Raw genomic sequence first — 15,985 nt, 5'->3', positions numbered from 1 at the left:
CCCACTGGCCCCACTGGCACCACTGGCCCCACTGGCACCACCAAAGCTTCCTGCAGTGCCGATATCATTGCCACTGCTGCTGCCCGTGAAGCCGCCAGCACCAATGCCTGAGCCTCCGCCTCCAACTCCCACATGGCTGTTGATGTCATTGGAAGAACCTGAGAACCGACTGGTATGAGCTGTGGCGGCCGACTGAGCCTCCAGGGTGGCCACTCGATTCTTCAGCTTTCTCACATCCTCAGCTGAGAAAGGAGCATTGACATTTGTTAAGAAATACATACACAGAACACATGAGTTCAAACTACATATAAAACCATCACTACCTTATTTAATTGCAAAGCACTTTGTGTGAATTATTATTATTATTTTATCATTATTGTTATTATTTTGTTTAATAATACAACAGTATTGCATTCACAGAGAGAGGACTATAGAAATAATGAATCAATACAAACAAAATAAATTGCATCTACAGTAAAACACAACACATTACAGAAATAATGTACATGTATATTACACAGCAAATCATTAGATACACATGTGAGCATAGATCAAAGCCAAGAGCCAAAATCCTCATTTCTTGATTTGCACTTGATTTGGTTAATGTTAACTCAAGAGAGTAAGTCAATAGACATATAATTAGCATGTAAGTCTACATTAAGCTGAAACAAACAGATAGAAAAATGATCTGTTTTGATACCTGATTAATTTGTTAGAGTTATTTTTATAATAATTTGACTTGCTTTCCTTGAAGACATTCTCCACATTACTTGCTACTATGTTTAAACATAGTCTGGGAACTCCCCCTGCAATACAATTCCCACTAGGCCACTAGGCTGCAACAAGGTCCATCCCGCTCTGTCATCCCCACCACTTATAAATACCCCAGGGTCTCAGTCTACTACTAATCTACCTATTCTTGGTCTTGTTTAGGCTTTCAGATTTGGAAAGGCTTAGGTATCATTCACTTAAATATTCAACGCATTCTTCAGCATGAAAAACTGGACCAGCTGAAAGTCCTGGTAACTCAAACGAATCCTGATTTTATTGTCTTATCTGAAACATGGTTAAATGCTCTGTGAGTAACTCTGAGATACCTTGGATGATTATTACCTTTTTAAAATGGAAAGAAACTCAAGAGGAGGTGATTTTATTTTAAACTGGCTGAGCTCTGCCTCTGATTATGAAAAAAAAGTCTGTGAAAGTTTTCGTCTTTCACAGTCAGTTACTGATCCCTCCAGGCCAAACTTAAAAGACTTTGATTGACTTGAACAAACAGAAATGGCAAATTTACTGAATTGGGAGTATTTGAGCTTGGCTTCAGTCATCAGTGTCCAATAGCATGTCTAAGAAATACAAAGATGAAAAAAACTATTTCATCACATGGTGATTAGTAAGAATTTTGAACAAGCCTTCCTGTCTGATCTTTATAAAAGTGACTTTCATGATACTGATAAAATCCCTGATGTTGACTTAGCCTTTGACTAATTGATGTTGCCGATAAGATGCACCCTTTAAAAAACACCGTGCAGAACAGGTTAAGTCCCTGATTCTCAGCTGAAAACTCATCCTTGCTGAAAGAGAAAACTAAAGCTTGGGCTCTTGCTGGGAGTAGTAGTAGTATTATGGTGACATCTGACAGGCATGTTTCGGCTGCAATTCTAAAGCCTCTTGATGCTGTCTACCGTTCATTACTGATGACGCTCATATCACTCACCATTGTATTCAGGTTGGGAGGTCCTTTCCCTGTCTGAGAGATGTGATTTGCACACATCTTTGTTTATTCATAAGGCCGTTATTGGAAAGCTGCTTTCATATATTAGTTAATGTTAGTTTGGTCCACTGGACCACATCGTGCCAGGACTAATGACTGGTTCATGCTTCATGTCCCTTGAGTTCATACTGAGCTTGGAAGGGCTGCTTTTGGTTTCTGCAATCTGGAACTTACTACAAAGCATTTTAAAAATAAATTCATTGGTACCTCTTGCTCATTTTAAATCTGTAAATTCTAACCTTTTAACTTTAGTTTGTACCTGCTTTAGTTGATTTTGTGTTATATTTTTTTACACAGATAGATGAACACTGTGTACTGTTTGACAATAATACAAAACTAAGTCTGAAGACAGTAAATATAGCTACTGTATGTACTGTAAATGGTGTACAGTATCAGATGACTTTACCATATGTGCTAATCAGTCACTCACTTCTCAACAGGTTTGGATGTGCACACTTTTACATGCAAGTTAAAGTTAAGTTAAAGTTGCAAATACGATTGCAGCTTTTTCTTTTTTTGTCACATTTTTATCAGGATAAATCCACATCAACACCTCTTCTGCTGCAAGAAAACAAAGTGAAGTCTCTGATGTCATCAAGCAACAATTTCTGGAGCTGCTCCACTGACAATGAATGCCAGACCAACTTTATGGCAGCGGGACGGTACCCAGAGATCAAATTTCCAGGGAGAGGAGTACATTTACAGCTCTTAGCAGCACTGTGAAATAATGCTCACTAGCCTGTAAAACCTGAAACACACATTTTATTGGTTCAAAAAAAGTCTCTCCCAGGCGCTTCGTTGCAGAGCAGCTCCAGGGAAAATCTCATGACTCCTAAGGTTTTATCTTTGGGGACATTTTTACTTTTCCCTATTAAATCTCATGGTGTTGCATAAGTGAAACTCACCCAGTGCGATGAGGCCAAACAGGAGTCCCAGCAGGAGAAGGGAGAGGAGGAGAAGGCCCAGCAGCCATTTCCACCAGGAGCAACAAGAGTCAGAGCAGCAGCAAAATCCTCCACCTCTGAAGATGCCACTGTCCCTGTGAATCTCTGAAGACAGAATAAAGAGCAAATTCCTCACTTTCAAACACTAAAATATTCATCATCATGTAAAAATCAACACACATGCAATCACAAATACCTGCATAGGTGGCTTTGTCTTTCATTACAACTCCCGATGATCCATCTGATGAAGGAACAAATAAACACCACATCAAGTTATCTTTATGATCAAAATAATTTCTTTGTTCTTAGGGATGTTTTTATGACCACTCACAGTAAGTGTTGCCCGACTCTGTCTTCAGTGGGGCCGTCTCACTGTAGCTTGAAATAAGCTTCTCTTTCTTTATTGAATCTCCAGATAGTGACCCTGTAAAATTAGAAAAGCCGTTTTAACGTAACCTTTATTGTATTTATATAACACAGCTCTTGTGAGACAACACACACCATTAAAATATAAAAGACAATACATATGATGCAATGCAACACAAAAAGTGCTTTGACCCATACCAACAAAGAAAAGAAAAGAAAAATAGAAATAAAGTAAAGTATGTGATTAAATAAATTAGTCGACTGACAGGCAATGCATTGCCAACAACTTTGATAATTGATTAAACATTTAAGCCCTTTTTTTTAAGCATCCGCTTCTCAGATGTGGATATTTGCTAGTTTTTCAGTTTTCTATGATCATAAACTATGATAGTAAACTCTTTTGACTGTTGTAAACTTGAGATGATGGAACTTTTCCCATCATTTTCCAACATTTTATAGACTAAATAATCAATCAGTCAATGAAAAAAAGCATTGTCAGATGTATTGATAGTGAAAATAATTATTGGTTGCAGCGTTACAGTACTCCTGTGATGGATAAAACTACCTTGCACAAGGTTTTCTGTTTGTTTATTAGTTTAAACAAAGCAAATATGGAAGCAAAATGACAAAATATTTTGCAACAAACAGCTCAATAAAAACTAAAACAATAAAAGTACTTGTAATGACCTGATTTACATAATCAGTTGTTGTTGTTTTTTTATCTTAAAAGGAAATGGGTATTAATGTAAGTTTCGATAAGATGCCATTTCTGTTTGATTGGTGTTAAGGTTTATTAGAATTTATTTAATATATATTTTTGCGTCCATAATAACATTTACCATTCGGTTTTTCATTATTGTTTAGAAAGTGGTTTAAATTACAGTTAATATATATTTTATAAGATGTTCTAAGTCTTGTTCATTACTGAGAAGGTTTAATAATAATTTTGTTTAATTTGGAGAGTGTATCTGAAGGAGTGTGATTTCCGGTTGACCTCTGGGTGATCACGGAAAAAAAAAGTTGGTCGAGAGATGCGCATGTGACGAATCGAGTTGAGCTCCAGTGAGAGACGCCATGGACTATTAAATCTTTACCGAGTAATTTTGTTATGCTGAACTGTGGACTGTTTGCTAGTTAACTCACCTTATGGTATAAGTTATGTTAACGGTGTGTGTGAGTTTGAGACTGTTAGCGGCCAACGAGGTATGTTTTTTTTCCACTCTGGAGCGAGCTAGCTTGATTAGCAGAGTTGCCGCCATTGTGAGAGACAATCGCCTTCTTCACCTGCACGGACCAGAGTGGAGGAGCTACGGTAGGACGGAGCTTCCGCAGTCGTCGCGGAGAATTTGCTCGACGCTGAGGACGGTCTACTATCAGACAGGGTGTTTTTCCGGTTATGTGGTTCCTGCTGTCGCAGCTGCGGACTGAGATGAGCGTGACCTCAGGTGTTTTCTTCAGACGTGGTAAGATTCATACTCACGCCATGCAACTGTTTGTTTCTCCATGAGCCCCACCATTAAGCGCGCCAACGAACCTTAATGCAAGCTTGTTGAAACCAGACTAACAGACTAAAACTACCCGGGTCCTTTTGTTTTTGTTTTTTATTAAAGTTTTTTCATGTCGGGTTTGTGTGTGACATGTGGGATACCTGCAATCAGTTAATACAAAGTTTAAACTGCAGAAATGTGTTAGTGTTTTTTCACAGTATATGCTGAATAATAGATAATTAACATATTTCTGTAGTAACATCACCTTGGGTTATTAAAGCTAAGATTGTTCTTTTGGCCTCTCAGTAGTTATTAGAGAGAGAGAGAGCGTGAGAATCATACTTTACCCTAGACCTGTTTATTCAATGAGATGTCTCTTTCACCATTAGTAATACTTTATTATCTTCTGCATAAAATGTTCCTCACAATACGAGGCGGTGGTGAAAGCGTTACATACTTAAAGTAGATGTTGATACACCAATTGGTAATCCAGCCTTGGTTCATGGGAATTTTGTGATCCAACATTAGGTCCAGAAAAAGTTGAGAAACTCTTTAAAGGTGATTGAAAAATTCATTGTTTCTTCAGAAGGGGGATGTGAATATTTGACTCACCTCCTCCTAAAACACCGCTGCTGGTGGTGGTGAACTGCTTCCCGCTGTCTTTAGCCAAGATGAGCGTCTCCGTGTCCCTCTTGGCTTGGACATTCTCCTTGTCAGAGATCAAGAACTTATAGTCTTTCTTATATGTTTCATCAGTTTGGGATCTAGTGGCTGACAACAACAAGAAAGACAGGAATTGATATAACATTTATGATCTGATAATTATTTAGTGGTTACTTCTTCTCAGATGAGAGGGGATTTCAACTGTGGACTTACTTGTAGAGACTCCAGTGCTGACGACACCACCGCTATTGGACACGTTCTTCTGAACACCATAACCTGTAACACGCACACAGATTAACACTGATGTAAGCAAGGCACTATTTTGTATATTATACTTTGTACAAAATATTTGATTGTGTCAAAATATTGTGGAAACTGTCAGAAAACACGCTGCTGTACCTCCTAAGTTAGCATTTATGTTGGCTCCACTGGTGGTGAGCACACTGCCAGAGGTGGGCGCCAGGTTATTCTGAAAACCATAAACTGTAAACAGATAGCACAATTTGAGTTGGTTAAATAACATGAAATCATAAAATAACACAGTTGTCCAAATATTCATAAAACAAGAAAAAGAAAAGAAAAGAAGCAAAACAACAAAACATAGATTTAACCTCACGTTGAACATGACAAAAATTCATAATTAAATAAAACAAACCATAAAAACATAACACAAATAAGGTGTTCTACATTAAATTGTGGAATGGCTCAGGATTAAAACGTTATCAGTGAATATAACTGATTTACAAATTGTTTATGGTAGTGAAAACTGCAAATTATTATTATTATTGTCTGAAAAAAGGTACAAATTCCAAAGAAAATCAATATACAGTGATGAAAAATAGGGAAAATCATAAAATCCTCACATTTTAAAGGCTAAAAAAATTATACAGAAAAAAAGAGCAATGATTTTTTTGTTTCATTTCAACAACATTGAATCTAAGACTAGAGGATATGGATCCTTTTTTTTTTTTTGGAAAAACACCTCAGTCAGAACTAATGAGTCTAAATTTAGATGTGATGGCCATAATGTGTTGATTTCAAAGAAGAGATTAATTAAAAAGTGACAATGTTGACTTTTATGTAACTACTAAATATTTACCAGAGTGTGCTTATATTGTATTTTATGTGTAACTATGTCCATTTACCGTATATAATATAGCACATTACAAACAAAACCACATTTCACCTGCAAGTAACAGGTAACATTCAAGGGAGGTTGGTCTCACCTGACAGAGCCGAGGGTGAGGTGGGGGCGACCAGAGAGGTTCCTCCTGACATGTTGTTGCTGACCTGGTACGTGTAGCTGCTGGTGTTGCCAGTGACCGCCGTGGTGGAGGAGGAGGGCAGCGTGGAGGTGGACCAAGCGAAAGTTGGAAGTGTTGCGTCCAGTGTGTCATACTGGCCAGATCTCATGGTGTCGTACTGGCCAGATCTCATGGTGTCGTACTGGCCTGATCTCATGGTGTCGTACTGGCCTGATCTCACACTGGTATCATACTGGCCTGATCTCACACTGGTATCATACTGTCCTGATTTCAGAGTGACATCATACTGGCCTGATTTTACACCAGTATCGTATTGCCCTGTTTTCAGACCGATATCATACTGTCCTGACTTCAGACCGGTATCATACTGTCCTGATTTCAGAGTGACATCATACTGGCCAGATTTTACACCAGTATCAAACTGTCCTGATTTCAGATTGGTCTCATACTGGCCTGATTTCATACCAGTGTCATACTGTCTTGATATCAGAGTGACATCATATTGGCCTGATTTTACGCCAGTATCAATACGCCCAGATTCCAGACTGGTATCATACAGGCCTGACGCATCAATGGTGTGGAATCCACCTGATTTCACACCAGAGCCAAATGAAGTTGAAACTGCAGGAGAGAAAAGACACAGACAAAAATCAAGGAAATTAAAAAAGTACCCTGGTATCTCTCAAAAACACAGGAGGGAATGCAACAACATTTCACACAAATTTTAAAGTATTTCAAGGAATCAGATGTGACAGATCTTCTTGCTTGATTTATTTAACATTAACCAAAATTTAAATTAAATTATCCTATATTATATATTTATGTGTATTGATGTAATTTTCTATTATTTTATACTTTTTAACGCACCAGTATTTTCCTCATGTTGTCCAAAATGAGCAAAGAGATACTGTGTGTCATTTTAATCGTGCAGTATACAAAATATGTTTTATGCTTTCACGATTCTGGAAATACTGTAACTGTACTGTCAACCAAACGTCACAAAGGTGACATGCGAAGCTCAAACCGAGGCCATGTTGAACCATAAATCTTTGGGAGGGAGACATAGTGTCTGTGCATGTGACTCTGGTGGGGGTATATACCCGACTGTGTGGCCACAGAGACGGTCTTGGCTTCCACGCTGGCCTTTTTAGGGACAGGCAGGGTGATGGAGGCGGTGGAGGAGCGAGTGGGGCTGACGCTGCTGGAACGTCCCTTCAGCAGCTTCTTCACGTCGTCCAGCTCCGTCCCTGCAGAACCACAGTGATACAAACAAATGTCATATAAGTATTCATTTTAGTGCACGAGTTCAGTCTGAAAGTATCTGAGTACACATACTAAAGTACTGTACTTCAGTAAAAAAATTTGAGGTACTTCTAATTTCATGCTAATGGTACTCAGGTTTTTACTCAGTCACATTTATTTGACAGATATACTGCCCCACAGCTGTAACTACAGAAGCAGTGATGGTGTGAAAAAGGGGCTCAAAGTTTTCAGAGTGGACAGCAAAGTGTAAAGTAGCTAAGACACAGATACTACATCACAGTATGGGGAAATAATAGGGCAAATAATTAAATGGGCATATACCAACAAAATGTGTTCTGTTTTAATTAGATTGCTTAAGAAAATTTACTTAAATTTGATTTACAGTCCATATATAGAATATATTGCTCTTGTGCTCTATGTCCTGTCCAAGTACAATTGATATTTATATTAAAATCAACATAATACATTCATTAACAATTCAACAACAGCATTTGAGTAAAAGTACTTAATGAAATTCCACTTCTGTTTTTTTTATGTTGGGTTTTTCTTCAGTTAACATACAAAAATATTTTCCACCACTGCTTAAAGTACAAACAAATGCAACATGGCAATCTGAGACTGAGCTGAGGTGGGGTTAAGGTGGCACAGAATGACTAATCGTCAAAAAATGTGGATTAAATAACAGCAGTTATGCACTTTAATCAGCAGGGGGAGCAATCAGCATCTGTAAAAGTCTAACTCTCCATTGTTTCTCTCCAAAACGTGAGGTGCTGTAAACAGTGACTCATGTGTGCCATTGTTGCCACCACAGTTCTGCCCCTTAACTTTTTTCTCCCACGTGAACAAACCACAATGCAAACAAACCCATGATCCTCACTGTTTAAATCTCACCCTTTTCTTTGGCTGATGTATACCTTCTGTCTGGGGAGCTGCACATGTGTTACTAATTGAGATTTCATGGACATAAACATACATGTGAGAAGTGGGAGAGAAGGTATGTCCTGTACATGACATACTGAAAACTTGCACACTACTCTAAATTGACCCTGCAGCAAAAATTTGTCACTGTCCAAGTGGTTCTCTGAATGAACAATCTCAAATAAAGATGCTTTGTTGCTTTCTGAGGAATTGCATAACCGACAGCAAATGAATCCAAGTGGTCTTACATCTGCAAGCAGTGGGAGAGGCACTTTGTAGTCTGGCTCTGATCTCGCTCTCTGGAAAAAAATCACAACACACAATGGACAAAGGAATCCTGATTTAATAAAATGTAAGCCAGGACAATTTAGAGTCAGATGGTGTACAAATAATGAGGAGAGGGAGTGGCAAAAACTTTTATTGAATACCTCTGCTCTCGCTCCTCCCCCTTGTGGTGCTGGAGCCTGAAAAGAAAAAAAGAAAACATAAAAACACAGACACTTCTTGAGGATAAAGCTGGAAAAATACTGTGCAGCCATGAAGTATGTGAATCTATACAGCTGTCACTCTCACTTACAGTAGTTTCCATAATCTTTTCGTGTAAATTCTGGAGAGGAATTAGCACTAGAACTTCCTACAAGAAAAAACACAATAGTTTAGCAGAAATGTAAACAGCACCCTTGTGCCCAACAGTTTCCTTCTCTTTATTAAGCTTCTGTTTCAGCCCCCCCTGATGCCCACTGTGCTGTGCCTGTGTTATTAACAGGATCTCACCGTCATAACCCCCTGAGCGGCTGGATATGTTCTTCCTCTCCCGGAAAGCTGGCGACAGGCCTCCTGATGAGCCAGCAGTCTGCGCTCTCCTGGCACCACCCGACGAGCTGGACCTGACCTTTGACACCGAGCTCACGAAATAACTGCCTCCGCCCAATCCTCCTCCTCCTCCTCCTCCTCCTCCACTTCTGTACCCCTCACCGTCTATGAAGCTCCCCCCTCCATCGCCTCCCCCTGAGGAGTCTCCTCCTAGGTAAACTCCTGAGGAGGAGCTGTAGTTGCTGGTGTTCACACCTACAGAGGCTGGAGGGATGATACACACAAGTTAATTTGGGATTTCCAGCAAGTGTGTCATCTCTACAGCATGACTACACAAACAGGAATATGCCTGAGTCACATGAAAGTCCCCTGGATGTAATAGTAGAATGTAGCTACGTATTTTTACTCAAGTACAAAATTGAGATACTTACTTTACATGAGTATTTTGTGATCAGTGGAAATACTCAGATACTTTACTTAGGTAAAAGTACCAATACCATGATGTAAAAATACTCTTGTTACAAGTAAAAGTCCTGCATTAAATAGAATACTTCAGTAAAATTTACTTAAAGTATCAAAAGTAAAAGTACTTGACCCCTGTGACTGATAGATTATCATATCTGACATTATAAGATTGTTAAAAGTGGTGCATTAATGTTTAAGCAGCTTCTTTTGAATCTTTTTTTTGTGTGAAATATTTTTCAATTTGATCTCGAATAGCTACTTACATGAAACCTTGCGAGCGGTAAAGAACTGTTCACAACTCATAGACATCTGAAATTATACACATCTCTTTTTTAAGGGGATTTGTATAGCATTTTATAAGCTTATATGTTTTATGAAGTCCAGTCTTACTTTGAAAGGTAACTCTATCTGTCAGATAAATGTGGAGTAAAATTATGAAGTAACAGAAAATAAAAATACTTCAGTAAAGTACAAGAACCTTAGAACTGTATTTAAGTGCAGAATTTAGGTAAATATACTTTCCACCACTGCCATTTCATGCTATTTTATACTTCTACTTATTACATTTCAGAGGTAAATATTGTTTATTCATTTTTCATACCAAACATATGATGAGAATATAATTCATTACCTAACCAACAATATACAAAGTAGTTTACATATGTGGTAGAGCTAATTCTTGGAATGTCCCGGGAAGGTCAGCGTACTTTAGTGCCGATTACAGTGAAAGTATAGACACCGTTCTGAGACAGGTATTTATGTTTAATTACTTGTCGGGTTTCTAAGCAGTCATGGATTCGCAGAGGGATTCTTGTTGGTTTATTATTGGAAACTTAACTCACCATAAACAGTATGACGGATTGCATGCTTAGCTGCTGACAAGTTTAATGTCTGTATGTTCGGCCAACCTGGTTACTACAGGACTTTTATGTACTGCAGGCTACACCAGCAGTTCACTTGAATTCATTAACTGGATGTGCACCAATTCTCTGCTGTGTATATAATCAGTAACAAACGACATAGTTCTTCCCAGGAACACTCAGATGAATTAAAGGTGCACTTCAGTTCCTTTCAATAGGAAATTACAGGAAGATGTTAGTTGTGGTGGAGTAAGTATTCAGATCCTTTACTTCAGTAAAAGTACTAATACCACACTATAATTTTTCAGTTCAGGTCTTTTACTTGTAATGGAGTAGTTGTAAAATATAATCAGGAAGTATCAAAAGTAAATAGTAGTCAATGCAGAAAAGCAGCCCCTGTATGTTTTATGCTATTGTTATTATATAATCATTACTCAGTTATTAATGTGTAAGTGGCATTTACCGTCAGCTCATTTTTAACTATTTTATATAGGGCTACAACTTATGGTTGTTTTCATTGTGGATTACTCTGCTGATTATTTTCCTGTTTAGTCCATGAACTGCACTGATCGTCAACGTGAAAAAATGTGTGAGAAATGGACATCAGCGCTCAAAGAGACATCTTTGTTTTGTTTTGTCTGACAGTCCAAACCTCAACATTAATCAGTTTACTGTCATTTGATTTTTTTTTTTTGCCTGAAAAATTAGTTAAATGAACAATTAATTAGGAATTGCTGAATGAAATTGTATATGTATTGTTTAGTCGTTCTTTGAGTGGAACAGACGTATAAAGTCTCTTAAGTTCTGGTAAATACTGGAGTAAATGAACATGACTTTACAGTACAGTACTTGAGTAAGTATGTATTTAGTTACATTCCACCTCTGCAAATTAAAACGGCTCCATCTCAACCAGCTACAACAGTGAAACACTACTTGCTTCAGTAAGTGTAATAGTATATTATTGTATAGCACTGGCATGGTCCATTTTTCAGTTTTGAATACTTTTACTTTTGATTCTTCAAGAATATTTGTAATGTATGTAAAGTACATTATGTATTATAATGTACTTTTGCTTCACTAATATTTTCAGTGAAGGACTTTTACCTGGCAGCTCTGAAAAAATGCAAGTGTGGGGAAACAAACCCAGAAATCAAAAGTAGTTTTAGTTTCTTTCCAAAAATGTAAAATGCAATGCTCAGCATCTTAAAACTTGTCCAAACACAAATGCACAACTTCCTTATTTCGGCTCATGAAGCGGAAATTTGCTCTCACATGAAGAGAAATAAGTTCCACTGCTGTTCTGGGTTAAGACATTCTTCTCCAAGCCCAGCCCTCCAGCACCGCTGGACATATTCCTGTGATTTGATCCGCTGGTTCCCTCTAGCAACGACAAGACACACAGCAAAACAAGGAGAAGCTGTTACTCATCGGGTACTTCCTTCAGAGACGCTGGGCTGTAATTACTGTATTATGATTTTAGTTTACTGTCAATAATTAAAGCGAGCATGACTGGAGGAAAGAGGCACTCACTTGGTGGTAGAGAAGTCAGTCTGGTCGTCGTGGTTACGGTTTCTGTCACAACTGATAAAAAGACAGAAAATAATCACTATACACACCATGCAGTTTGAGTTTTACTCCTGCATGTCATTCAGACTTCTATATGTTGATCCCTGTTGGCAGGGGCTGACTGGAGTGTTGAGTGACTGGCATGGTGATGATTTTTCTTTACAGAGCTGAACAAATGTGACTTTGATTGATAGACAGTGTTAATAATGCTTTATATATCAGTTATAAGCCATTAATGAGAACTCCATTATCAGGTTCTTTATCCTTTTCGGCAGGACGGTCGCTTCGTCTTCGCAGCTCTTCAGTTCATCAGAGAAACCTTCCAATTACCTGTTAACAACTTATTAACATTTATAAATGCAGACTAAGTATTTGTTAACACATCATTAACTGTATCTCCTCCTGTGGGCGCCAAATCATGTCTTTGTTTAGTCTGTCAAAGTTCAGGATTATTTGGAAATTGTAATAAATTTGGGTAAGAAAAAAAAATCTACGAAATTATCAAAACAAACAACTGTCTGACATGTCTGTCTTTTCTGGGGGAATTGTTGATTCTTCTTAGCACAAGACACACTTCCCGCAATTTCCCAGAGCTTTCATCCAGATCTTAAGCCCTTCATCCGCAGACAGTCTGCTCAGTTGTCATGGAGATGGCTTAGTTGTTGTCATGAAACTTAAATGTCGAAAAACGCCTAAACCATCTCCATGAACGCTGTGGAGCATTTCCAGTAAGTTGCTCTTTGTGGTAAGACTTTTTTGTAGCTCTACTGTTGCTAACGTCAATAAGGAACCTTAAAGCTCAATTTATGATTTGACAAAACTCTCCAAATCTATGTCTGTGCCTCGTCTCATGACGCACATCGTTGGTTTTTGTGAAATACTAACATACAGGGTGAAATTAAGGAAATAAAAAGTTTGTGTAAAACAGGTCATTAATCATGAACTGGAGACAGATAATTAAGACTTATTTTATCGCTCTCCTTCCACTAAGAGACATCTTTTGCTCCAACGGCAGCCTGCTGAGGCTTCCTGGATTCAGTTATAGATAATGTAAATTCCATTTCAATTTCATTCTGCCTCAACGCTCTCCTCCACCTCCTCCTTCCTTTTAGGGACTTCTGTCTGTTGCAGGGCCAAGGCTAAACACTAACAGTGATCATGCTTTGGCTGCTGTTGCTCTGTGACTTTGGAAGAGTGAAGGAGAAGCTAAATCAGTGCATAAGATGCATCTTAAAACTTTGTTTGTTGGGACTAAACCACATTATCTTGTCTGTCTCTTGTTTTTCTCTCTTTCTTTTCTCTCTTCTGTGAACCACTTTGTAACCACTGGTTGGAAAAGTGCTACATAAATAAAGCTGACTAACTTTCTCTTAGTCTAAAACAAGAGGACAGGATGGCTGATTATATGTTTCTCTAGGTTAGTATCAAACATGTAATCAGGCGTTCCTTGACCTCTCCATCCCTCTGCGTGTCAAAAGTCGTTAGGCCCAGATGAGCTGTTTACAGTCTGTTTACATTCAGTTATGACTACTGGAGGAAAACCCAGAGGATGACTTACTCCCTGAGAAATGGGACCTGAGACCAGTGAAAGCATGCCGTGATGTTAGTGATAGAAAGCCCCCAAGAAAGAGAGAAAGAAGCATCACCAGAGAAAAGGATGTAATGGAAATCTAAAAGTGTTTGCGGTCTTTGAACACAGATTTTCTCTACACCAGTCTGCCATTAACCTTTCAAATGAGAAATCATAGTTTTATATATCTTGCCACAATGAGGTCTGTGGAAATGGGACATTGTTTTTGGAAAAGACACAACCATAAATGAAAGTCATCTCCAAGTATCTTCAGAAATCTACAGCTGAGAGTGTTGTGAATTTGGAGAAGCGGCCCTTTAACTCGTCCTTTTATGGTGGCTTTGTTTATTGCTGGTATTAAAACCTCATAAATAAATTGAGAAATCTCACCCCTTTCTCCTGACAAGCCTCCAGAGAAGTCCATCTGTCCTGTTAACTCGTCCATCCCATCTTATCTGGTGAGATGATGATAAAATGTTGACCATGGTTGTGCATATATATACTGTGCCAACTGTTGTTAAAAGTCAGTTTATCCTTTGGCTTGTATCTGTGGTTAAATGGCATTTTAACAAACATTTGATGGGAAAAGGGCAAAAATGTCAGAGGAGATGCCAGGAATTATTTGGGTTAAAGACCAAACTGCTTTTGTCTGATGTTTACTGCATCAATTTGAAGTTTAATGCCACTGGAGACAGGAAAATTTCATAATATCAGTCCCATGACTCTAAAAACCACAATCTAATATTCAGTAGAACAACCTGCTTTTAATGAACTTGATTAAGACAGAAATTCCACAGGAGGCCCAATCACATTCAGCTTTCAAATAATCAGTATCTAAAAACTTTCTAGACACATTTAAATCTCATGTGAAAAGTGAATATCACAAGAAAGACCTCAGTAACTATAAAGCATAATCTATAGATTTCAACAGACTTTGTCTTTGAGTCTTTGAAGACCAAGCTAACAAAAGAACAAAAGACGCCAGTGGATCAGTGCACAGCTCTGAAAGACCATCCACTCACCACACCCTGCCAGCCAAGGACATTTAACTGCACATGCTTCATGTACAGCACACTTTAGTACACTTTTAACCAAACAAACAAACAAAAAAAGAACAAACGCCAGAAGATGGCATTTTTTTCCCTCTTTGCCTACACCCTAGGATGCTCAAATCACAATTTCTAGCCTGTAAAGTGCAACAATCATTAAAGTTTTTCAGTTTCTTCATATTCCTCAGTAAATCCACAGCTTGCACACACAAAGCTCACTGTTAGAGCCTGTGACTGATCTTAACAGCACTGTCACATAAAGTAACTGATGCTAAAGCTAGGCCAGGTCCTTGAATATATTTAGAGGGATGTAAATAGCACAGCAAAAATACCTGTAAAACTATCCTGAGATCGCTGTAACAGACTATAGATAACACCAGAAGAAAAATGATCCCAAAAACCTCCCTACTGGGTTTTACAGACAACTAAAAAGTTGCCTACTTGTAATGTTTTATAGGAATTGTCCAAAGTATATATAGTGGACTTTGCGCAATTCCATCCTATTAAGCCAATAAATCTGCAGCCCGAAACGCAGCCTGACAGTCCATCACCAAACTCCCAGAGCGCAGTTGTTAGTGCTGAGATGCAACAGCCAAGTGGGAAGAAACACCCGCAACATCCAGCATAAACAACTTTACAGATAAATAAATAAGTAAATATAGAAAGTTTCCAGGTTATTCCATAGTAGTTGCAATCCATACCTTTAGCCAGCTCGAACAACAATGAAGCAAATCCCGATTCCTCTCAAGACCAACCGACTGATCACGTCCACGGGGGGAAACACGCGTTTAAGAGGACGCGCCGTGGTGGGATGTTCTTCTTAAAGTCCTCGGTCCTTTTGTGCCTTTTCCTTCAACTTTCCCAGGCAAGTCAAAACACAGATTTGGGCACCGGTCCCAGCCGCGCCCATTAGCGCTGGAGCTTGGCAGGCAGGTGTAGCAGACGGCACGAAAAGCTGAATTTGAAAAAGAAAAAAAAAAAA

At 38.5% G+C, this 15,985-nt stretch overlaps 1 protein-coding gene across 1 annotated transcript in view; it reads right to left on the bottom strand.

The window, feature by feature from the left end:
* Nucleotides 1-15,919, bottom strand: part of LOC111235166 (collagen alpha-1(XVII) chain-like) — a 39,202-nt gene extending 23,283 nt beyond the window's left edge. Inside the window, exons 1-17 of the mRNA XM_022763502.1 lie at nucleotides 15,705-15,919; nucleotides 14,345-14,409; nucleotides 12,349-12,399; nucleotides 12,091-12,198; nucleotides 9,455-9,757; nucleotides 9,258-9,314; nucleotides 9,109-9,144; nucleotides 8,929-8,979; nucleotides 7,600-7,746; nucleotides 6,461-7,120; nucleotides 5,634-5,717; nucleotides 5,448-5,510; nucleotides 5,184-5,342; nucleotides 3,050-3,142; nucleotides 2,915-2,959; nucleotides 2,680-2,823; nucleotides 6-242 (exon numbers count right to left, since the gene is read on the bottom strand). Coding sequence (XP_022619223.1) covers nucleotides 6-242; nucleotides 2,680-2,823; nucleotides 2,915-2,959; nucleotides 3,050-3,142; nucleotides 5,184-5,342; nucleotides 5,448-5,510; nucleotides 5,634-5,717; nucleotides 6,461-7,120; nucleotides 7,600-7,746; nucleotides 8,929-8,979; nucleotides 9,109-9,144; nucleotides 9,258-9,314; nucleotides 9,455-9,757; nucleotides 12,091-12,198; nucleotides 12,349-12,399; nucleotides 14,345-14,399 — 2,293 coding nt within the window. The 5' untranslated portion in view covers nucleotides 14,400-14,409; nucleotides 15,705-15,919. The remainder of the gene's footprint in view (nucleotides 1-5; nucleotides 243-2,679; nucleotides 2,824-2,914; nucleotides 2,960-3,049; nucleotides 3,143-5,183; nucleotides 5,343-5,447; nucleotides 5,511-5,633; nucleotides 5,718-6,460; nucleotides 7,121-7,599; nucleotides 7,747-8,928; nucleotides 8,980-9,108; nucleotides 9,145-9,257; nucleotides 9,315-9,454; nucleotides 9,758-12,090; nucleotides 12,199-12,348; nucleotides 12,400-14,344; nucleotides 14,410-15,704) is intronic.
* Nucleotides 15,920-15,985: the final 66 nt, after the last annotated feature.

This window comes from Seriola dumerili, unplaced genomic scaffold, assembly GCF_002260705.1.
Source record: "Seriola dumerili isolate Sdu_G_001 unplaced genomic scaffold, Sdu_1.0 BDQW01000478.1, whole genome shotgun sequence".
NCBI classification, from domain to species: Eukaryota; Metazoa; Chordata; class Actinopteri; order Carangiformes; family Carangidae; genus Seriola; species Seriola dumerili.
This window is presented reverse-complemented; position numbering and strand designations above follow the sequence as displayed.